At 51.8% G+C, this 23,572-nt stretch overlaps 1 protein-coding gene across 5 annotated transcripts in view; it reads left to right on the forward strand.

The window, feature by feature from the left end:
• Positions 1–23,572, forward strand: part of GMDS (GDP-mannose 4,6-dehydratase) — a 419,605-nt gene that overhangs the window by 189,950 nt on the left and 206,083 nt on the right. For all 5 annotated transcript variants that reach the window (XM_027958723.3, XM_042237513.2, XM_042237510.2 and 2 more), the window contains exon 7: positions 10,453–10,580. In XM_027958723.3, the coding sequence (XP_027814524.1) occupies positions 10,453–10,580 (128 nt within the window). The remainder of the gene's footprint in view (positions 1–10,452; positions 10,581–23,572) is intronic.

The following is a 23,572-nucleotide window of genomic DNA, read 5'->3' on the forward strand; positions in this document are numbered from 1 at the left end:
GTCCTGTAAGTAGGGTCATTAGCGCAGGGTTCCATCACCCCTGCTGACGGTGCTCTGGAGAAGTGACGGCCGTCTGTGGCCAGCTCACATTCAAATGCAGTAATCACGAGGGAATGGGGGAGACTCACGAAGGGAGAGGTGGCGTGTCTTTCCTGAGTAAGTTAGAGGAGCTCGGCTCTCAGACCTTGTTCAGGGGTGATTAGGGTAGGCGAGATGTGGTGAAGTGTCAGTAATTTACGGAACACAGGACACCACGTAGCGGTGGGGAGTGTGCTGCGCTTCCTGTTTGCTTTCGATTCCCAGAGCTCAGTTAGGGACCGAACTCTGAGCAGAAACGACTCTTCTAGAGAAAGGCTCTAAAGCCATGCCGCTCTCCTAAGCTCGTCCTTTGCGGAGGAAAACTTTCTGTAGAAAATACTGGTGGTAAGGAAAGAAAAGGAAGGTGGGGAAGGAGCCGCAGTAAGCAGCCGGAGGAAGCGGAGCCTTGCGTGCAGCTAGCCGAGGACGACTCGGGGCTCGATGGCAGCCTCTGGCCCGGGCGTCTGCAGTCCCGAAGCATCGTGGCAGCTGGCGCCTACCCGCCTGTGAGGGGCGTGGCAGAGAGCCCGGAGCACAGCTCGGCTCAGGAGGCTGCGGCCCAGGCGTGAGGGTGAGGCGCGCTGGGGGCTTTGCCTGAGCCGCTGACGTCCTTTCCGGTTGGTCAGAGTCTCGCCCACGCGCGGCACGCGGTGCAGGCTTAGCCCACGCGCAGACGCGGTGCGGGGCTGGCGTCGCTCCTCGCTCAGAGCCGAGGCAATGCGTGAAAGTGACAGCCGGTCTGACCCGGGAGGAGTGACGGTGGCAACGGCTTCGGGCTTTTAAAACAGGAAGGAACCTGTGAGTCTGGGGCCTGAGGACCTGAGAGCACTCCCGTGGGGCTCCATTCTGATGCCAGGAACTGGGGAGGGGCCTCTCCGCGACATGCGTGGGGGCACCGTCCTCGGGGAGGACGTGCTGCCCCTGGAGCTTTGGGGCCAGCTGAGCTCTGGGCCAGGGTGTGGTGCCCGTGGCTCCTCCCTCAAGCTGGTCAATGCCAGGACGATGAGAGCTCCAGACAGGAGGCTTTGAGAATATTCAACATTTCCCACTGGGTCAGTGGAAGTCAGCCCAACTGCTTCTCTGATCTTGGTAGTTATCGGTTGATGGACCCCTGGGCTTCCAGTCCTGGGTCCATTCAGGAAGTTAGAGCTTAGGCTCAACCTCTCAGCAGACCCTTTGCCATCTTCCTACAGCCCTGGCTGAATGAACACTTCCAGGTGTTACACAGACATTCGTGGTCTGCATGGACCCGAATGATGGGTCACATCAAAATTCCCAGAGTGGGCCAAAGTTAATGTTGAAGAAGGCTTATTTCTGCCAGAATAGGCTGCTGCTGCTGCTGCTAAGTCGCTTCAGTCGTGTCCGACTCTGTGCGACCCCATAGACGGCAGCCCACTAGGCTCCCCCATCCCTGGGATTCTCCAGGCAAGAAGAGTGGAGTGGGTTGCCATTTCCTTCTCCAATGCATGGAAGTGAAAAGTGAAAGTGAAGTCGCTCAGTTGTGCCGACTGTTAGCGACCCCATGGACTGCAGCCCACCAGGCTCCTCCGCCCATGGGATATTCCAGGCAAGAAGAGTGGAGTGGGTTGCCATTGCCTTCTCCGGCCAGAATAGGCGTATCATTGCAGTAACACTTGCTGAATGTCTAGTAAGTTCGGGGTGTCTGAAAAGGCACCAAAGAGGATGTGCGGAAGGATAAGTAGCCCATAGCGGCCGCAATCGAGGAAGTGCGACCACAGTCCGACCGCAGAGAGCACTTCCTGGCCGTGAGGAAGGTGGGTGTTCAACATCATCTTACCAGTGGGAAAGGGGAAGCTCCTGTGCCCACAAGATGTTGAGGAGGCTGCGGTAAAGTCCACAGGAAACGTCTCAGCCTGGCCCCAGGTCCCTCTTAAAACCCTAACAATGGATTTGTGCAAAAGAAGCAAACCTCGTAAAGGAGAGGGAGGCAATCCTCAGAGGAGATGTGAGGTTTCTGTTGGAGGAAGATGGGCTAAACGTAGTTGCGAACCTCAGCGTGGATGTGAGGCCACGCGCACGGCCTTGGGATGGTGCTCACAGGAGGGCCTGGTGGACGATGCAGCTGAAGTGTTTCCTAAGCCTGCAGACACGGCGTCTTCTTGTAAGAAAGAAAATCAGGCAGTGACTGAAAATATCCTTAATAACAAGTATCATCTACTCTGCTGGGCCCACCGACTCAATGGACTTGAATCTGAGCAAACTTTGGGAGATAGTGAAGGACAGAGGAGCCTGGCGGGCTGCTGTCCGTAGGGTCACAGGATCAGGTGTGACTTAGTGACTGAACAACAAGCTTCTGGGCTCGGCACAGTCATGAGCTGTTAATAGTGCACCATCTGTGAAAAAGTGACCCAAAGTGCCCCTCTAGCGAACGATGCAGGCACATACTGCCGGTTAATGAAGCTCGATGGTCGTGAACGTGAACTTGGTTCCTGGAATGGGCGCTGAGCAGTGGTGGGGCTGTGCCCGTGGGAGTGGACGGCACCTGCCCCGCGGCTTGTGCCCAGCCTGCAGTGCAGAGATGTCACTTCCACTGTGCTGCTTGCTGGGGCCCGCGTTTGCTCGCTGTTCTGTGCAGGAACTGGATCCCAAGCATGGAGGGAGATGACCCTGCAAGGGCACGCGTGGCCTCCACGTGTGGACCTTTGTCTTGTTTCTGTTGCCCATCAGATGAAGGGCTTGAAGCAAAGCCTTTGGGAGGTTTTCTCACTTTGCAGTCTCTGCACCAGAATGCCTATAAGCAGATGCTGGCTTTTTAAAGTTACCTTGAACGTGAAATTTCCATGAAGTGGCCGTGCTCTGCTTCTCAGCGGTCAGGACGGCTCTGAGCTGAGACGGAAGATGAAGGACCTGAGCCTCCGCGGTTGTGAGCGAGCCTGGCCAGGGAGAGGCACCGCCTTCCTGACGCACCACGTGCCCCGTCCTGGGTGCAGCCAGGACGTGACCCAGGTCTATAGGAGAGGAGTCGTCTTTTAATGTTAACAAATCATTTCAGTACAAAGAGCGGGTTTCAAAGGACGGCGTGCAAGTCCCTGTGTGGCTCGCAGGCGGGCTTCCTCCTGAGAACACTGTGTGTCCGGGGCAGCCGCCCCGAGGGTTGAGTGCCCAGGACAGCCCAGGGCAGGAGGGTGAGCACGCAGGCACGTGAGGAGCTGGCTCCCCGGGAAGGGCAGCGAGCACTGGAACAAACAGCAGAGCAGCCTGCGCCTCTCTCTTCAGCCCCCGTTTATGACTAGCTGCCTGGAGGTGGTGGCTCATGCCGTGAATGGGCCTCTTGTCCGCCGGGTCCCCGCAGTCCTATGCTGTTGCTCTTGGCCGGGCTCACGGCACAGGAGGTACGGGGCCCTCTGATCTCCGCGGTCTGCGCCGCTGGCCGTGACCTTCCCGCGTCTCCTCTTTCTCCACCCCGTCTGCACCGCGCCCGGCCCGGGCCTTGCCCGGTGGGGCGGCCGGGATCCCTGCGGGGTGGGACGTGGGCTCGGCAGAGGTCGCCAGGGGTTCAAGGAACATTGGAGCGATTTCTGTTTGCTGAAGGACGTCATCCAAGCTGCCTCTGTGCTTTATCTAATTCCAAAAAGCCTCTCAATCAAGAGCGTTTGGATGCAGTGCCGGGCAGCAGGGTGGAATTTTATTGGAGGCACCGTGGTTGCTTCTCCTGTTGCCTGGTGCCGACAGGGGCGGCTCACACGGGTTTGTGTGTGTGCGCTCACACGGCCCCAGGCACGGGCAGGCGGCCCGCTCCAGTCCCCCACACTCAGAGCTGCAGGGCCCTCGGCAAGTGCTCGGCCAGAGAAGAGGTGACTTTGTCCCGTGAGCGAGGGTGCCCCCGGCGCTCTTCCCTTAGAGCTGCTCAGCCTCCCTGTGCTGTCCACTGGGGCATTTTAAAAAGGTTTGTTGGCGTGATGCACTGTGGGAGAGAATGTATTTCAACAGATGATCTAGTTCTTTAATCTTTGCTGAGTGTGCTGTCTTCATGTCTTACAGTTCAATGCTGGCAATCCAAGGTGTGCGCTTTGCAAATTTCGTCAGTTCTCCTTTTCCTTCAAGTTTTGTCTTGAAGGTGTTTGACTCGGGGGTGTTATGTGGGTGCTTTGTGAGATGAGATTAGAAAGTTTAATAGAACAAGGGCTTGGAAGCCCACACACACGTACGCGAGGGTCAAGCATGGGCACAGGCCAGGGATTTGGGATCTGGCTCGGGCTCCCCTCCGAGTCTGCGTGTCCTGCTCCCCAGCTTCTCAGTGGGTCCTGGTTATCCGGCCTCACGGGAGGTGAGGCCTGGCAGGAGGGGAAGGCCCAGAAAAACAGAGTCCTCTTGAATTTCATGAGTTTGCTTGTGCGTGAAAAAATCATTACAGATAAGTGTATTTGAGCCAGAAAAATAGCGTGAGCAAGATAGACCCGTTTCAGGTTTTTACATATTTTTTATGTACATGTAGTCAATGTACAGACATACTCCATACAGAATAAAACAGTAAAATCAAAATTTTCTGAATGTGTAAAGTGAAGCTGTGTGTGTCCAGCATGGTGTAGTTGCTCGCGTTCGCCCAGGTGTGCAGAGCAGCAGCTTTCTCCCTTCAGGTCTGTCTGGTCTTTCCGGCAGCCCTGCCTGCTGGCAGGCGGGGGGCCGTGAGGGACAGCAAACTGCCCGCTGGTTCCGCCCATCCATGGGGATGTGGTGACCCAGGAGGCCTCTCACCACCCAACCTCTGGGGGGCCTCAGTCTGGGCCTTCCCATGGCAGTGGGGACTGAATCCTGTGCCCCTGGGGCTGGGGAAGGTGAGGGGAGGTGGCAGGGCAGTGCCTCTGTGCGCCCTCGACCAGAAGCAAGCAGACCCTCCCTGGAGGCGACTGTGCTTGTCAGACGTGTTCCCCGGCTTCCAGCAGATCTTCGCTCACTGAGAACTGGGGGTGCCACCAAGCGAGCCAGGAAGCAAGCAAGTCAGAGTCTGCAGAGGAGACGAGATCAGTCACTGGCGAATTCTAAGTATGAGGACTGTTAAATGAGAATATAGAACTCCAGGGTGTGTTTAAGTGGAAAACCGTAAGTTGAAACATCATAAAATGAAAATTCATAAAAAAAGAAAGAAACAAAATCAGAATATGAAAAATACCCAGGTAGATCTGCAAAAGCAGCAGAGAGAACTTTAGATATAAAAGATTATGTAAACAGAATTAAACGCTTGGCTTAAATACCAGACACTGAGCAGAATGACACGGCTCTACGGAAGTCAGCTGCATATTGCAGGGAAGGGCAGGAGGAGGGAAATTATTTTAAAAGAGGTGAAGAGGTTGCAAGGTGACCTGGGAAGGTCTAGCGTTCTTTCCCAGAAGGGAACAGAAAGAAGAAAATAGAGTCAAGAGGGGGCCGTGCATGCGGAGGCCCATGGGTCGCACAGACACGGGACGGCTCTGCATGCGCCGAGCAGAAGCTGCGTCTGGACGCCTGGACTCCAGGGGCTGAAGAGGGAGAGGGCTTCGTTAGTCTCCCCAGAGGAGAAAGGGGAAGGGCGCTCACGCTGCCACACCCTCATCCAGGACAAACCAGAGCCGGAGGCTGTGTGTTAGTGCCCTGCTGCTGAGAGGAGCAACCTTCAACTTGGGGTCGTGAGGACTCTCAGAATCAAGCCAGACAGTTCTCCACTTTAAAGGAAATTCTAAAGAGTGCATTTTAAGAAGAAAGGAAAGTATGCCAGAAGAAAGATTCGAAAAGGTAGGATGAGAAGGAAAATTGGTACAGATGGGAATATGCCCAGCCTTTCTAGTCCAAAATTATAAACAGACCTGTCTTCTCTGAAAAGAGACCCTGGGAGCTATTCGAAGCAATCGAGCAAACTAGCGGAGTTAAAGCTGAGAGGAAACTGACTTTATCACCTCCAGCCTGTTGCAGCTGGGGACTCTGTTGGCACTTTTGCTCGTGAAAGATGCATGATTACCCTCACCAGTGGCTCAGCAGTGAAGAATGTGCCTGCAGTGCGGGAGACACTGGTTCAGTCCCTGGGTCGGGAAGATGCCCTGGAAGAGGAAATGGTACCACACCAGTGTTCTTGCCTGGAGACTCCCAGGGACAGAGGAGCCTGGCCAGCTGTGGTCCATAGTGTTGCACAGAGTCGGGTATGACTGATAAAAGTGACGGAATTAAGAGTGACTCCCAGGCCGTGTGGCCTGGCTCCCGGGGCCTCTGTGGAAGCCTCACCCTTTGCCTCCAGTTGGAGATCAGAGCTGAAGCTCTTTCCAGGGCCTCAGGTAGTGTCCCACCCAATCCCAGCCTGACCCCTCGGGGCCCACCTGTAACCCAGGCGGTGTGTGCAGACTAAGCTTTGAAATTCAGTGAATTGTCATATTTTATCCAGCATAGTTTGGTGTTTTTTAATGGGGTGAAATGGGGGGGGGGCAAATTTTATTTGCCAAAATAAAAGTTCTGAACCTTTCATTCCGTCAATGCTAGAAACGCTCCTGATCTCAATCTCAGCTAATATTTGGACTAAAACCCATTTTGATTGGTTTCCTTCTTACTAGTTTACATTTTTGTGTGTATTATGTTTTTCCGTGGCTAATGAATTTACCCTGAAAAAGTAACCTACGGCGTACAATATGAGAGATGTGCTCTTGGTGTGTGAGTCCACCCGCCTGCCTCTGGCTGTTTATTTAGATTTGTTCTCATTCTCAGACTTCCCAAATCAGAGAATTAAAGGGCTTAGTCATGAACAGACTAAGAAATCTGGGCTTCTCACTGAGGTTTAATTACAGGTCCCATTAGCTTTGCAGTGTAGTAATTGTGATAACAGGTGACACGTTGTGAATTCCTTAATCACATCCACCTGGAATTTCTGAAACATCAGCCTGCACATACGCTGTACCAGAGCAGCCCTGTAGCCACATGCAGGGGGCTGAAGCAGGGCCCTTTTCTCCTCACCATACATAGATGAACTGGAACCAGGTCAGATACCTACATTTAAGAACCAAATCAACGAAAGGCGTAAAACATCCAGGAGAAAATCTTCAAGACTCTCCTTGGGTAGGCAACGCCCTTTTGGATGTAACACCAAAAGCTCATACAGTCAAAAAAAAAAAAAAAATAGACAAATTGAACTTCACAAAAATGAAAAAAATAATTGTGTGTGAATAGATGCCATCAAGGAAATTAAAATACGACTTATACAATGAGAGGAAATGTTTGTAAATCATGTCTGATGAAGGATTTGGACCCATAATATATAAAGAACTCTTACAACTCAAGATTAAAAAGACCAGTGACATTGTCCTTTAAAAGTTGGACAAAAACCCTGATTCGACATATCTCCAAAGAAGATACACCAGTGGCTGATAAGTACATGGAAATGTGGGTGCTTAGTGCCATTAGCTGTCAGAGAAATGCAAGTCAGAACCGCAAGGAGATAACACTTAAGTGCCCACGAGGACGACTGTCATTAGAAAGACGAAACCGTGCAGTTGTTGGGGAGGGCGTGGAGGAGTGAGACCCAGTGGCTGCTGTGAGCACGCAGCTGGTGAACGGCTGTGGAGGCACCTGGCGGCCGATCGGTGGGTTCGCTGCGGAGCTGCCCTGCGCTCAAGCGCTACGTTGTCTGACTCTTTACAGCCCCATGGAGGGTAGCCCAGCAGGCTCACTCTGTCCGTGGGATTTCCCAGGCAAGAGTACTGGATTGCCATTTCCTTCTCTAGGAGATCTTCCCAACCCAGGGAGTGAACCTGCCTCTCATGCATTGCAGGCAGATTCTTTAGTGCTGAGCCACCAGGGAAGCTCCATGGAGCTGCCCTCAGTTCAGTTCAGTTCAGTCGCTCAGTCGTATCCGACTCTTTGCGACCCCATGAATCATAGCACGCCAGGCCTCCCTGTCCATCACCAACTCCTGGAGTTCACTCAAACTCATATCCATCGAGTTGGTGATGCCATCCAGCCATCTCATCCTCGGTCGTCCCCTTCTCCTCCTACGCTCAGTCTTTCCCAGCATCAGGGTCTTTTCCAGTGAGTCAGTTCTTTCCATCAGCTGGCCAAAGGATTGGAGCTTCAGCCTCAGCATCAGTCCTTCCAATGAGTATTCAGGGCTGATCTCCTTTAGGATGGACTGGTTGGATCTCCTTGCAGTCCAAGGGACTCTCAAGAGTCTTCTCCAACACCACAGTTCAAAAGCATCAATTCTTTGGCACTCAGCTTTCTTCACAGTCCAACTCTCACGTCCATACATGACCACTGGAAAACCCATAGCCTTGACTAGACAGACCTTTGTTGGCAAAGTAATGTCTCTGCTTTTGAATATGCTATCTAGGTTGGTCATAACTTTCCTTCCAAAGAGTAAGCCTCTTTTAATTTCATGGTTGCGGTCACCATCTGCAGTGATTCCAGGGGAAATGAACACTTGATCCCCACACAGAAAAGGGTGCACCCACGTTCGCTGAAGCACTCTTCACAACAGCCGAGAGGTGGGAACAGCCCAATGTCCGTGTGCTATTAACAGATACAGAGACGCAGTGTGTCCATGTCCATTGGGCCTCAAAGAAGGAAGTACTAACTCATGTAACATAGGTGAGTTGACATCACAAATTTATCCACGGAGCTGCAGGATGATGGCAGAGTCCTGACACCAAAATACGAAGATAGACACCAAGCCTAAGTTTAATTGTCACTTTAAATCAGTAGTAAATTAGAAGTTGCCAATTGAGAGCAGATTGAACAGGACTGTGCCTGTTAAACGCGTCACATGCAGAGGCTCCGTTCCGAAGGAGCTCTTGTGTCCACTACGCAGTGCCCTGTGGAGCTGCAGCTGCACCTCCTAAAGTCCACTGTTACCACCCACGAGACTGAAGCTTCAGCTCCTCACCGTCACTCGCGGTCGGGCCTGGCGTAAATGAGCCCGCCAAGGTTGCGCAGCGAGGCTGCTGTGCTTCTGAACTTGTGCTGGGCTCTTCTTGCCAAAGTTGAGAAAACCTACGTATAAGAATCCCCCTTCTCTCTGTCTCAGTCTGTCAAGAAGGCCACGCTTTTGTCGCAACACTCACCTCCCTGTTTCTTCTGCAGAGGAACAAAGCTGAAGTTACTGAAATGTGATAAGTTATGATGGCCATCTGTCTAATCTGTGTGACGCCACCATTGACCAGCTCACGTGCCTGTTAATTACCTTGAGATTTTGGTAGCTTTGTGATAACCTTACTTAGATGTGGGGACATAGATAAAGCTGCCTCAGAAGTGCCTTTTAATTTTCTCCTTCTTTGTGATCTTTTAATAGTGGATAGAGGCTTTCATTAAAGACCAGAGAACATTAAAGCTGTTTCGTTCCTTTCGGGTAGGATACGTTTCATCTGATCATTTCAAAATATTTATAGAGAATTCAGAAATGCTGTCCTGCAGATAACACTTGGGTGAATTTAGACGTTGACATTGTACTAAGTACAGAGAGTCTTGCAGCTTCAGACTTGGCCCTGGTAGCCACCATTGCTGGTGTTCATTCACTGACTCGTGTCTGACTCTGTGGCCCCAGGGACTGCAGCTCGCCAGGCCTCCCTGTCCTTCCCTGTCTGCCGGAGTTTGCCCAAGTTCACGGCCATCGAGTCAGTGACACCATCCAACCGCTGCCTCCTCTGTCGCCCCCTTCTCCTGCCCTCAGTCTTTCCCACCATCAGGGTCTTTTTCCGATGAGCTGACTCTTTCCATCAGGTGGCTTAAGTATTGGAGCTTCAGCTTCATCATCAGTCCTTCCAATGAATATTCAGGGTTGATTTCCTTTAGGATGGACTGGTTTGATCTCCTTTCTGTCCAAGGGACTCTCAAGGGTCTTCTCCAGCACCACAGCTCAAAAGCATCGATTCCACCTTCTTTAGATAAAGGAGGGACCACCCCCCTTCCAGCAGCCACATGCATTTCTTGTTTGCTTCCTGTGGTCACACCTGGGAGGAAGATTAGTCTCCTTTCTCTCTACACATGAACCCCGAAATAGTCTTATTAATAGGGATACATGATGTTTATGTTCTTAAAAAGTCAGGGTGGTCTTATTACAGATTCTGGCCTTTCCCTTCGTCCAGCCCTGTGGACTCTTGTGTAAAGACTGGCCTTCCGAGAGCTGCTCTCTGGCCTGGGGTCTGCTCACGTGTCGCAGCAGCACACGGGGCCTGCCAAGACGGCGCCACAGTGTCCGCCGCAGCTGCGGAGCCGGCGTGGCGCTCGATGGGGCTCCTGATCTTGCCTAAGTGACGGCCAGTGGTTTCTGTCGTTTACTTTTGTTATTGTTTTAGAGGGGGGAGGGGATGGAAGAAATGCCCAGAGGCTCGGATTGTGTTTGGTTCACCAAACTGTTAAATGTCGAAATCACTAGACTGATAATACATCTTTTGTCTCTTTTAGGAGCTAATTTTGTTACTCGAAAAATTAGCCGCTCAGTAGCTAAGATTCACCTTGGACAACTGGAATGTTTCAGTTTGGGGAATCTGGATGCCAAACGAGACTGGGGCCACGCCAAGGACTATGTGGAGGTAGGAACCGATGCATTCTGGTTTCTAAGTATCTGCGTCTGCATGTCCGAGTGCCAGGCCTCCTGGGAGGGCTGCCTGGAGGGGGCAGCGCGTCAGCCGTGCTCATGCAGCTGTGTCTCAGCTCACACTGTGTCCCCTGCTGGCCCATGGTCAGCGGTGCGTGAGGCCGTTCTGCACAGTCTGGAAGGGGGAGTCCCTCACGGGCGTTGTTTTAATTATTGAAAACAAGGATGCTGGCCAGTGGGCTGGATGGTGGACAGAAAGCACATGGTGTTGTTTCCTTTCTGGAGTGTCTTCCGCGTGCCTCCTCCCTCACCCCACCCAGGACGCAGGTGGTGGCGTGCGAGAGGACCTGCTGGCGAGCAGGACTAGCGTCCAGGCCTCCCAGGAACACCGCTGGCCCTGGTGTCACTGCCGGTGTCTGCGAGCGCGCCCTTCACTGGCGTGAGCACGCCCTTCACTGGTGTGGCCACGCCCGCTGGCTCCTGAGTGCTGTCCTCAGAGAGCCTGGTGTCTGCTGCTTCAGACCCTGCTTACCCCCAGCCCTGGGCAGCCCGTGACTCCCACCCGTGAATTCTGCCCACTAAAGAAGGAACGCGAGAGAGACGTGAGCAGGGATGCTGCTGCGGAGCAGCGGGTGTTGTCAGAGGGGATCCAGGCGTCAGTCTCGGGATTAACATGCACGTTAAGGTCCGGTTTGGGTTACGTACGTTATTTAATGTACACGTAAATAGCGTGGTTTTCCTGTGAACAGTTTGTTGCCTTTTGCCTCACCGGGATGAGCATGCTTGCTGATGTCTGGAGTTTCCGTGGCGAGACGTGAAGGAGCGTGTTGGTGACGGGGTGTTTGCCCCGGAGCCCGTGGTGCCTGTTTAGGTGCCCACTGATTTCCTGTGCGCAGGACTGTTTCTGCCCCCAGCGATGCCTCTGGGGAACCGGATCTGGCTTCCTTGTTCATTGATGTGGTTCAAAAAGAAACTTGACCATTTCGAAAAGAAAGCAAACAAGAGTTCACTTGCCAACACAGAGGTCAGCTCCGCTATGTTACCGCTTTTGTGTGTGACTGAAATGTTGCGTGCTTGAACGCCTAAATTGTGATTTGTATTATGGCCCCAAAATTCCGATTCAACGCTTTGCTCAGCAGTGAAACATTTAGGTCGTTTGCATGTGTTCTTCCAAGCTGTAAACACAGTGAAGCTTTTTGTGATGGTGGCCCTTGGATATATTTTAAGACCATTGCATTAAAAAAGTACAGACGTCCACACTTTGAAAAACTATGAGACAGTGGGCGAAAGGTGATATAAAAGAACCTGAAATTTTGTTTCGTCTACATATATGGCCTCACCTTCTTAAGACTACGAGGCAAGTTTTGTAAAAATAATAATTTTTTTCAATACTGTCATTTTGGCATATAACCCTCTAGCTCTCTGCAAATACCTACAGCTACTTAGAAGGCTGTGAAGGTATCCATCTTTATCCAAAGTCTTGTTCTGCAGTTTTGGAACCAGATCGATCAAATTTCGTTCCACTCTACGTTTTTGCACTGGGATGCAACAGGAGTGTGTGTTGGACTCCGAAATAGATCTTGATAGTGCAGTAAGCAGTGTATCAAAATGTCAGTGATGCTTATTTCTGGTTACGTTTATTTTCTTCTCTAGACTGCTGTGTTTTCCATGTATTGAAACAAGTACATATAAACTTTTTCAGTCAGGGGAAAAAATAAATGGCATTTGGAAAACACGCCAGAAAAATCCAACAAAAATGCATGAGACCATTTGGTAAATACAGAAGTAATGAAAACCCCTCTGGGAGCTCAGTGGGTCTGTGTGGGGACCATGGGGTCGTTTCAGCCCAAAATGCCAAGCGCACCTCGGCTCTGGGGGTCACGCAGATCTTGGCGCAAAGGACCCCTGTCTGTGTTTGTGTAACAGGGAAGTATTTCAGAAACATCTAGGCTCAAAGACTTCAAAGGTCTTCCCAAATGATGTCATTTTTAAGATTCCTTAATGAGACGTGTCAGTCCAGCAACCCCAGGTGCTAAACTGCTCGGGAGAGAAGGTGTGAGAGCAGGAGGGCCTGGCTCCTCGGGACAGTGTGATGCTTTTGGATTCCAGGGATGCACGCTCAGGGCCAGTCATCCCTGGGTGTCCACGGCCTAGTCTGTGCCCCGACACAGGTGGGCTTTGCGTGTTTTGGGCTCCTTGGGCTCTGACAGTAACACACAGTGCTGCTCTAAAAATGATTTTCTCATTTACAGGTTCTGAAAGAGATTGACATTTCATGATTTCCAAAAAAGTGTCATCACTAAATAAAAATTCATCACTTTCATCCCCATTTTAAGAAATAGGACCATCCTTTGCAATTCCATTTTAAAATGAGGCTACTTCACAGACTTATGAGTCAAAGTAGGTGTGGCCAAAATTAAAATCAGCAAGCCTAAAAATGAAAAAACAGAAGCCTCATTTGATTAACTCATATCTAGATCCTGGCACTCTAATCAGTCTTAGAGTTGAGAAGCCTCAGCCAGCAGAGATCAAACAAGTCATAATAGCATCTCCTCACACATGCTTTAATTGTAGAATCCCTCTCATTTGTGCATAAATATATCGATGAGTCTCTAGGTTAAGCAGCTTATACTTTTATCTGTGGACGGGTTTCAGAGAAGAGGAGCAGAGAGCGTTTGCCAGACTGGGTGTGGTGATCTCGACTGGGTTAGTGGGCTCTGCCTCAGTCTCGGCAAGGTTCGTGCATCAATCACTGATCTTTGGAAAGGACGTAATAGCAGTCGCCTTCACATGCTGTACGTCCATGATGGGAATCTCTTTGTCTTGTAAACGTTTTCCCGACAATTAATACAAAGCCATTTCCTGTTGCTGATTCAGATCCGTTAACTTCTGTTTCATAGTCTCGTCTCTGAGATCAAGATGATTAAACGTTAGTTGAGTGGGTAAGAGGTATTTCAACCTGGAGTGGAGACTGACTTCTGCATTTAGCTACGTCGTGCTTCAGAGCAGACAGGTCCTGTGCAGCTACACCTTTTCTCATCATTTTATTGGAAGCATTGGTAAAGGTGCAGAGTTGTTGAATGGATTTTACTAGGAATGGCCACATATATCCAGCACCCAGGTTCTGTGAACATGCGTTTCTTTTGGGATGAGGTCAGCTGACAGTTCAAACTGTAAAACACTTTCATCTTCTTAGCTGTGTAGATGCCCTCAGCACAGCCTGTCCTCAGGCCTGGCTCCCCGTGCGCGCGCCGGAGCTGCACCTTGAGTACATGAAAGCACGAGGGCTGTGCTCCCAGGTGACGGAGACCCAGCAGAGCGGAGGCCTCCAGCGGGACGGGAGCCCAGCGGCCACCCTGGGGGAGCTGCCCGCTCTCTCCGGGCCCCTCGCCCCGCGTGCAGGCTGCTGCAGGCGTTTCCACCCTGCGCTCATCCACACAGATCTGGGAGGGGATGCTGTGTGGGCGCCCTGAGACTGTTTAAGGGGAACTGGCTCATTGCAGCATCTCTTCTTCATGTTCAGGAGAGGAGTTGATTCCTTGCCAGGGTTGAGTCTCTGAGAGTCGCTGGTCTCTGAACCGGGTCGCTAGCCAGGCCATACCGGGCAGAGATGCTGAAGGTCACCATAGCCAGGTTTCCTTGGCCAGGTCTTGATTGGTTGGGGGTGACACCCCAGGAGAGGCCATGGTCCCCACACCCCATAAACTGCAGGTCCTGTTTACGTCATCATGTTGACAGATGAAGCTTCTAGGATGGGTTGGGTTACTCCTCAAGTTTTCATCCACAGGGAAGTCCCAGCATGGAGATCAGAGACACTGCAGGGTCGGATTTTCGGCTGTGTCGTACAGAGGAAGACTGGGATATCTGACCTTGCGTCGGAAGAGCCGTTCTTGGCAAAGGGGTTCGTGTGTGCACGGGTGCGCGTGTGCACGTGTGCGTGGAGAGGAGGAAAGCGTAGGCTCAGCAGATGCCACACCGGGCAGACGCCCCGCACCTACTCAGGGGCAGAATTACCCGCCCTCAGCAGCGGCCTGGGCCCCGCCCTCCACCCCACCCCCACGCAGTGTCGGCACAGCGTGGGTCACCAGGTGACCCTCGTCCCCAAGAGAGTCATGGGTCTGTTCCTGAAGATGACCGTATGAATGGTGAGGCTCACTCGCTCTTATTTCAAGGGTCTGATGAGGGTCCCTGGGTGGCTGCCCCACCTCTCTTGCCCCCTGGCTGCACTCTGTCCCGTGTCTGCTCCTTCCCTTCCCATCTGTCCCTGCTGGCACCCGCTTCCTGTCTGCTTCCGCCCATGATGAGAACTGGCTATTTAATCGCAATGACGAGACTCTCCTGCAATACGGGTGAGATTGCCGCTCGTAAAGGCTGACATCACCTGCACTTAGAGATGACTGTATAGGAGGCGGCAGTGCTGGGCACTCTTGTTGTGCAGAAATAAAATGGCTGACGCTTTGACTTGCTGGTTAAATAGTTTCAGGATAATGTATTGCCTTTGTTCCGAGTTCTTGAACCCTTATTGTGGTTCAAGTGTCTGCAGAAGCCATCATCCTCTTGAAACCAAATTTCCAAAAGGTTTTACATGTGGCCTTCCGAGTGGCTCCAGAGGCCGTGGTTGTATCCTACTCACAAGTTCACGGTGCCCAGGGGGATGAGCTGGGAGGACTAGTCAAGACCCCCTCTCATTTTAGCAAAGAAAATCATGGATGGGGCTTCCATGAAGCCCAGATAATTCACAAGCAAAGTTTTACAGAAGCAGAATTACCTGAAGGCAAGATCGAGAAACCATTTGTGGGACGGTCGGTGTTGCTGACAAAGCCTCACGCAGGTGTCACTAGTGAAGACCCTAAAGAAAGACACAGAACTGCTGTGTGGTATCGCTTCCCCCACTGCCTCTGAGTCGTGAAAGTATTTCAGGCCACTTTTGCTGCACTTTCTCAAAGAAAATGGTGAGCCTACCTCACTGTCCATCACTTCATGCAGAATCTGAGACCTGAAGTCTCGGAGAATGAAATCCCTCCTCCACAAACATAGGAAGGATGAGGTTGGCTACCTGGGCCCGCCCCCACGCTCTGGGGTCTGTCCCTCTTACTTGTAATCTCGCATCACAGAACGCCTGTTGCAGAACAGGTGCCCTGTGAATACGTGGAAGGAATGGACCCTCCCTGTCAATTATTTCTTCATAACGTGTATAAAAATGGATTCATAAAAATATGGGATGTGTTTGCTTTCTCTTACTTCTAAAGCACTGTTTCCTGTACTTAGCATCAGACATTTTCCACAGAACACATTCTTAGCCCATTTAGGTTCAGTTGTGATGGATTTTCCTGACCCCAGCCAAACGTGCTCAAGCAGGTTTCTCTCTTACTGCACGCTGGCCACGAAGGATCGCGGAGCAGTGCTCGCGTGTTCTCGTTTTGGGTGAGTCTCCGAGGACCTCTGGCTTCTATCAGCGCTATCACTAGACGGGATCCCTATTTTTAAAAGAAGGGTATCCGAGCGATGGAAAGCACAGAATGGCACGTTGGCCCTGATTTATAAGACAGACTTTGAAAATCGCAGACTTAGTGTGTAAGATCAGTGGCCCGCAGCGTGACTCTAACACTGGCACTCGCTCCTTAGAGGCCTCTGGCGCTGTGGGGCCCTCAGCGTGTGCTCCCAGTTTCCAAGCGCACCGCTGATGCAGGGTTCTTTGATAAAGCAAGATTTCTGTCGCAGATTCTGTTGGAAACTTTCTCTCCATTCCACCCCCCCCCCCCGCCCGCCCTGCCACACACACACAGATGAGTGCTCACTTTCTGACGATTTGTCTTTGTTTCTCGATTTGTATAAGAGTTGACTTCATGACTCGTAGGCAGCTCTTTGGCAGAAGTGGCGATAGGAATCTCTGAAGTGCGGTGAGAAGGGAGGTCGTCCTGCAGGACCTTGGGTTCTCCGAGCGTCCCTTCCCCTCCTCCTGTGATCAGAACTCGGGCGCTGGAGCGAGGGCCTGTCCCGCTGCTGGCTCCCCTGTGGGCGGGCTGGGGGCCGCCAGGCAGAGCCTGGGAGGTGGGCGCATCCCTGGCCGTGGCCGTGGCCTGGCCAGCCTGGGCCCGCGTCCGTGGGCCCCACGCCCCTCCCGGGCGGCAGAGGCGCTGCCATGCTGCCGTGGCGGCACGGAGGCTACGGGCTGGGCTTCGCTGTGGCTCCACGTGGTCTTTCTTATGGTGCCTCCTCTGGCTTAAGAATTACTTGCTGACTTTTACTGAATCTTAAATTTCAAGTTTGGAAACAAAAAGTGCTTTCACCAGACTGAAAACAAAATAAAAAGTGCTTTCACTGGACTTTTTTTTTTTTTTTTAAGCCCCGAGGGTTATCCTCTTGTGTTTGTGTGGTGCTTTATCAGTTCCATCTTTGGATGTGATTCTCCTGACAAATGTCAGACCGTGAGGAGAGCAGGAATTATTATGTGCATTTTTCATAGGGCAACGCTGGCTTTGAATGGAGATGTCCTGGCCCGCAGGCCTGGCTTGACTGTGACGCCGCGTGGCCTTTTAGGGTGGGTTCTTGGTGCCTTTAGACCTTCTTATGAGATGTAGAGGCTGTGTTTTGCACTGACCCCCAGCATCAACCCTCCCCAGGAATCAGGGATGTTTGTGCTGCTGGCTTGGGCCACCCCCGTCCCGCCCTGCCCCGAGAGACCGAGCCCAGGCCTGAAGACCCGGCTCAGAAAGAAGCCGCAGCAGCTGGGCAGAGAGGGGAGGCGGCCTGCCGTGCCGAGCAGGGACTTCCGCTGCGGCACGTGTTAGCTCAGTACTTGTACCGTCCTGTCATCTGGGGCAGGTATCAGCTCCGTACAGGAAATACAGGTTTAACAGAAATCACTTCATTTGATCCTTATCTTCAGAAACTCTGAAGGGAGAAGTTGGAAGAAAGGGCCGAGGTGGCTTGAATTCCATTGCTTGTTGTCAGCGGCAGCTGAAGGCCTCATTGTAGTGAACCGTCCGCGGGCGGCTCCGGAACCGGCGGCAGCGGGCGGCGGGGCGTGGGCCACCGGTAACCTGAGCCCTGCAAGCCCGGCTCCAGCGCAGCTGCCCACAGCTTACAGCCTCGGCAGTCTCCAAGCGGCTGTGTGGCTCAGGGGGTGCTTCCGGGGGTCTCGTCTTCCCAGCACACTGACCCCCTCCTCCCCACTCCCTCCCCTCTCTCCCTTCCCTCTCTCTTTCCAGTGAAGCGGCAGCTCCTGAACCCTCACCCGAGTGCATCTCTGATGGGGTCTCAGTGTCTGGAGGGTGAGGCCCTGGCCTTGTGCCCCTCAGGGCTCCTCGCCGCAAGAGCCCCTGGGGCCCCAGCCCTGTTCCCCTGCCCCCACCTTCCGTGGGAACCATGCCAGCCACGCAGTCTCATGTTAGACATGAAGGGAGGGGTTTGCAGCTCTTTTCCCCTCTCAGTCCAGCCACTCCTCTCGGCTGGAAGTCCACGCTTCTCAGATCGTTGCCCCTCCAGTGACCCCAGGGTGGCTGTGGCCCCTCCCGACCCCTGAGTACCCCCACCCCCGGCCTGTGCCCTTGCCCAGAAGAGAAGGCTGCAGACTTTCAGGTGAGCCCTGGCCTGTGGCCACCCTGCCCTGCTCTGCTCTGCTGGGGCTCGTGGGGGCAGGTCTTCCCCTCCCAAGACTCTCTCCCAGGAGGGCCTGCCTGGGCCACATGCCTGCTCGCGGGAGGCCTGGCTCTGACCAGCCTGGGCGGCTCCGAGCTCTCGGCCCGCACCCTGCCATCCCCGCCGTGCCTCCCCAACCCTGCCCAGACCCGTGTCCAGTGCCTTCCCGGGAGGGCTTCCTGGGGTCCGGACAGTGGGGTGAGATGGACAGGCCAGCAGCCCGTGTGCGGACTGTGTCTCCTTCAGGCCTGGGACGTCGGTCCACCTTTGCTGATTTTGTGCTCCTTCGTAAGCGCCCAGTCTAACGCCCTCGCGTGTGGTCGGCGTCCAGGCCTTGGCGGCCCCGCCGGACCACTGCGGTCTCTGGTCTGGGCCGACGGGGCTGCTTCTCCTTCCTTCGTCCCCCTGCCTCCACCGACTGCTGTCGATGGGAGCACCGCACAGAGCTGTGCTTGTCTTACTGACATCAGTCTCCCCGCTAGCTTTCAGTTCTACCGTATCTGCATTTTTGTGTTTGACCTATTACTGCCTTTTTGGTTTTATAAAGAAAAGTGCCTCCCTCAGCAGAACCATCTGGCTGCGTTTCCGGTCCCCGGCGGCCGTGTGTATACTCCAGCCAGGCCGGCCCTGTGGTTTCTGAGCACGCTGTTACTCTGGTGGTCTCAGGACTCAACTGGAACACTGGAAAAGTTACACTATGGGCAGCTTTCAAGTCTTAAGTTTCCAAGGTGGAAAAAAATGCATATTGTTGTCATTTTTGACACAGTGTTATTTTTTTTTCTGTAACTGAAAAAGAATTTTAAAAAGAATTACAGCATTCTGTTCTTTGAGGAAGAAACCTTGCTTCTAAAATTTCTTTTAGATACGGAGCTACCAAGTTTGCCTGTCAGCCACCTGAGGTGACTGTGGCTGGACTGGACGTGTTTACAGCAGTACAAGTTTTCTTAAATTAGGGTCAGGTAACAGTAGTTTTTGTTTTTGCTTTTTTTTTAATTGCGAGCTAGCTGGCATATAGCACTGTGTTAGTTTCGAATGCGCAGCGTCATGATCTGGTGTTTGTATATGCCGCAGAATGGCCACCATGCTAAGCCCAGGTAGCCTCTGCCACCTTACACAGCTACAGCTTTTTTATCTTATGATGAGAGTGTCTGAGATCTACTCTGAGCATCTTTCAAGGGTGCAGCACGGCGTGTTGACCGGCCTCACCTGCCGTCCGCCACAGCCCCAGCCTCACCTGTCTCACCCCTGGAAAGGGGTGGCTCTTGACCACCCTCGCCCATTGCTGTTGCCTTTATCCTCACTCCTCCTCCGACCTGGCAACCACCAGCCTGCGCTCTGTATCTGTCGGTCCCTTTTTGTTCTTGCCGTATCTTTTAGCATTTGAGTGAGGGTAGACGCTATTTGTCTTTCTCTGTCTGACTTGTTCATGTAGTGTAACGCCCTCCACGTCCATCTGTGCTACTGCAAATGGCAAGAGTTCATTCCTTTTTCTGTCTGAAAAATATTCTGGTTTTTGTTTGCACACACACACACACACACACACACACACACACACACACACACACACACACACGAGCTCCTGTGTGGCTCGGTGGTAAAGAATCCGCCTGCGATGCAGGAGACACGGGTTCAACCCCTGGGTTGGGAAGATCCCTTGGAGAAAGGAATGGAGCCCACACCCGTATTCTCGCCTGCAGAATCCCATGGACAGAGGAAGCTGGCAGGCTACATTCCTCGGGGTCACAGAGAGTTGGGCACGACATAGCAACTAAACAAGAATAAATATATACATGAACTATAATATATATATTAGCCAGTTTTCTAAAAGGATCATATAGCAACAAGACAGACTCAAGGTAACAATAAATAGTAACAGTAAGTGTCAGACTGGAGGAGACTCGCTACTCGGTTCCTGTTTCCCGTGACCGTGGAGAGGGTGAACCTGCTTTCAAAGGCTGGTCTCCTCCAGTGCAGGCAGCGGCCACTGGGCAGTGAACGTGTTTCCGCAGATGCCTGCATAGTGGACGCAATACTGCGTCTTTATGTTGTAATAGTCCTGCTTCGAAAACTGCTTTGAGCACATGTGCACTTGGTTTTCATTTTCTAAAATGCTACTTTTAATATAAAATCATTGTTTTTAGAAGCAAATTAAACCTTTTTTTTTTTACAAAATAACGGTTTTGTTCATCTGCCCCACCCCCATATCACCTGGCAGCTCAGATCCACAGGCTATGGAGAGAAGACAGCCTGGGCGTCTTTTTCTCTCTTTTTGTAGTTCTTGTCACAGATTTCAGTGCATAAGAGCAGTGTGTAAAGTAATGCCTGGCATGTGGGCAGGACCCGGATTTAATTAGAGTCTTCTCCAGGATTCTTCAAGTGACGTTAGTGCTTCAGAACGACCAACACTGGAGGAACAGGGCTATGACACCCCAGTCCTTCCCCCCAGTCTAGGACTTCTCAGATAGTGAAGACAGGGAGGCCTGGCGTGCTGCAGTCCACGGGATCACAAAGAGCTGGGCACGCCTGAGCAACTGAACAACAACAAGGAGGGGTTTGGAGAGGTGGAAAGAAAGCCCGCACCGAGAGCTGGCTGTTCATGGTGTTTTCCCAGCCTCGCTGAGCCTGAATGCCACGGCTCGAAGGTGCACAGATGTGACGGGATGCTCATCTTTATTTCAAGAGAAGGCGAAAGCTGAGAATGGAGACCAATGCAAGTTAACAGGGAGCAGTGACACCCTTTAGCGGGTGGGCTATGCTGCTAACGTGCGCGTGTGGTACCTTCCTTCATCAGTGGTAACTCCATCCCCTGGAAAAGGAGCTGGTGAGACACGAGGCCGTGTCGCCCCCCTGCCTGTGGCTCACTTTCTGGCCAGCTCCACCGTCGTTTTAAATGGTGGAAAGAACAGGCACACAGAAATGACAATATAAGGGTTGGGTTTGTTTTTTTCCCCTGCCGTTTTCCCTAATTTGACAGAGGGTGGTAAAACAGTTATCAGCAGAGTTATCGTTTCTGTCTCTGTGCTTAGAAGCTTATTTTGGGATGGGAAACGTTCTCCAAACCCAGTGGGCGCAGTTAATACTCCAGTTTTCATTTGAGGAAAAGTTACTTTCCATGGTAGGGATGTGGGGCATTGCCCGACTGTGCATTTGGTGTTGATGGTCCAGAGAGACAGCACAGCTGGGCTTTCTGACGGGCAGCGCAGGAGACACCGGCGGGTCCCTGGAGATGGTATCCGGCTCTGGCTACGCGAATCCGCACACAGGGAAAGCTGTGACTCTTAGAAACGTTGCTCTCGGACGGCCCTGTCTGCCACCTAGATCAAATCTGTGGTGTGCACCACCGTCGTCCTGGTGTCAGAGATGAACGTGACCTTCACTGTGTCCCTGCCTGTAGGGTCTGGGCTCTGGGAACCCGTCCCATGCTGGACCACCTTGAAGGATGGGGCTTCTGCCACGGGGATGAACGGATAAGCCAGGCCGTGCTCTCTCAGCAGCCTGCCACTGCGATAGGCAGGAACCATGTGGAGCAGTTCTAGGTGATGGCTGATGCTGTGAGCTTTCTTGTGGTAAAGTTAATCACTTGCCCTTTCTCCAGAGTTATTATGATTTTTCTTAAAAGCAGGATACCATTTTTCCCATAGCAAGTTTTTTAAAGCTAATAATTATTCAGAGAAATACTTGTATCATATTTCCTAGAGGGCCTTCACCTCATGAGCTGTTTTTAGTAAAATAAAATATGTGCTCCTGGAATTTATCTCCAAATGGAGCGTGAAATCCTGAGTGTTGGTACCTGCTGTTTCTCGGCCCGTGTGACCTGACGCATGTGCCCCTCAGCCCCGAGCTGCTGACTCTGACCCAGGAGCTGCAAACACTCCCAGTCTTGGTTTTCTCGTCTTCAGTGGGAGGGGCTGGAGTCGCGTGCACTAGAAGGTTCAGAATCTGAGGATGTGGTTCCAGCCTGACAGACACTTTCCCTGAAGCCTAAAGACCATCCGGTATACAGTCTATACTGGCTTTAGTGATGCAGACTACGCCTTCCTGTTTTGATGCCACGAGATCCCTGAATGAAACAACTTACACAGCCCAATGCCATTTTATTCAACTTTCATGGTTAATTTAGACACATTTAAGCTAACATTTATTTCTCTTTCCATGCCAAGGTAAGAGATGTTCTAGAACATGGCTATCCAATAGAAATAATTGGATAGTAATAGTAATTCAAGCCACACATGTGAGCCATTTAATTTTAAGTAGTTTAAAATTTTCTAGTAGCTGCATTTGAGAAAATAAAAAAAATGAGATTAATTTTAATATTTTATCTAACCCATTGCATCCAAAATACCGTTTAGATGTGTTTAAAATACACAGTTATCGAGACGTGTTACCTCTTTGTTTTCCTGTGCTAAGGCTTCACGGCCCAGTGTGTGTTGTGTGTAGGTGATCCACTTTCTGGGTTGCCCACATTTAGGTCATACCACAGCGGTCACTGCAGGGGGGCTTGGTAGGTTTGTAGAATCATGGTCTGCCCTCTCGCTCCAAGCTGCATATTTTAAAACCAGCTCTTACATTCACACAGTCCTGAAGAAGGGCATCTCTGGAAGAGAAAGCCTAGGTGCTTGTGTGCTGAACATGTGGCCCTTTGACTGGGTGACTCGGTGGTCGGTGGCCTGTCCTGTCCCCCTGGGGAGCTGATGGGGCCCCCGCCCAGCGACCTGTGCTGCTGAGACCCTGCCTCAGTCTTCCCCCAGAGTGGCTGCAGCCAGTACCGGCGAGGTTACAGCACGCACCACCGGCCTTCCTGGGGACAGAAGCCACACCAGGCCACCCGTGAAAACCCTCAGAGCAGATCCTTTTGCAATCCAGAGAATCCCAGAATTTTTTAAGTAAAGGACCTTAGGAAGAATGTAGTTGTTGACACAGGATTAACCATAAGGACAGAGTATATACCTTTGGGGCTTTGATTCAGACCAGACAGATTCACTGTGACTCTGTTCCGTCAGGCAGTTCAGCAGTGGGTGGAATCCCAGTTGTCAAGTGGAATTTGGGGCTAACTTAATTTACTCTACTTAAGTGCTTTAACTTCAGACCAAGAATCCATTTAACTCTGGAGAACATTTTAGCTGCACCTTTCTGTATGGTTTTGAAGACTGCCAAACTTGCCTGGTTACAAACTCAGAACGTCTGTTTAGAGGGAACATCACAAGCTCCTAGGGTGCTCTTTTTTCGTAGGAGCAGCTTTCCTTGTGTGACTAATATCCTGGATTTTCGGTGAATCCGTATCATTCTTTCCATTTACACCACATCTCTGTTGGTAAGCCTCTCAAACCATGTTTGGGTAGAAGTTGG

This window comes from Ovis aries, chromosome 20 (genome assembly GCF_016772045.2).
Source record: "Ovis aries strain OAR_USU_Benz2616 breed Rambouillet chromosome 20, ARS-UI_Ramb_v3.0, whole genome shotgun sequence".
Lineage (NCBI taxonomy): Eukaryota > Metazoa > Chordata > Mammalia > Artiodactyla > Bovidae > Ovis > Ovis aries.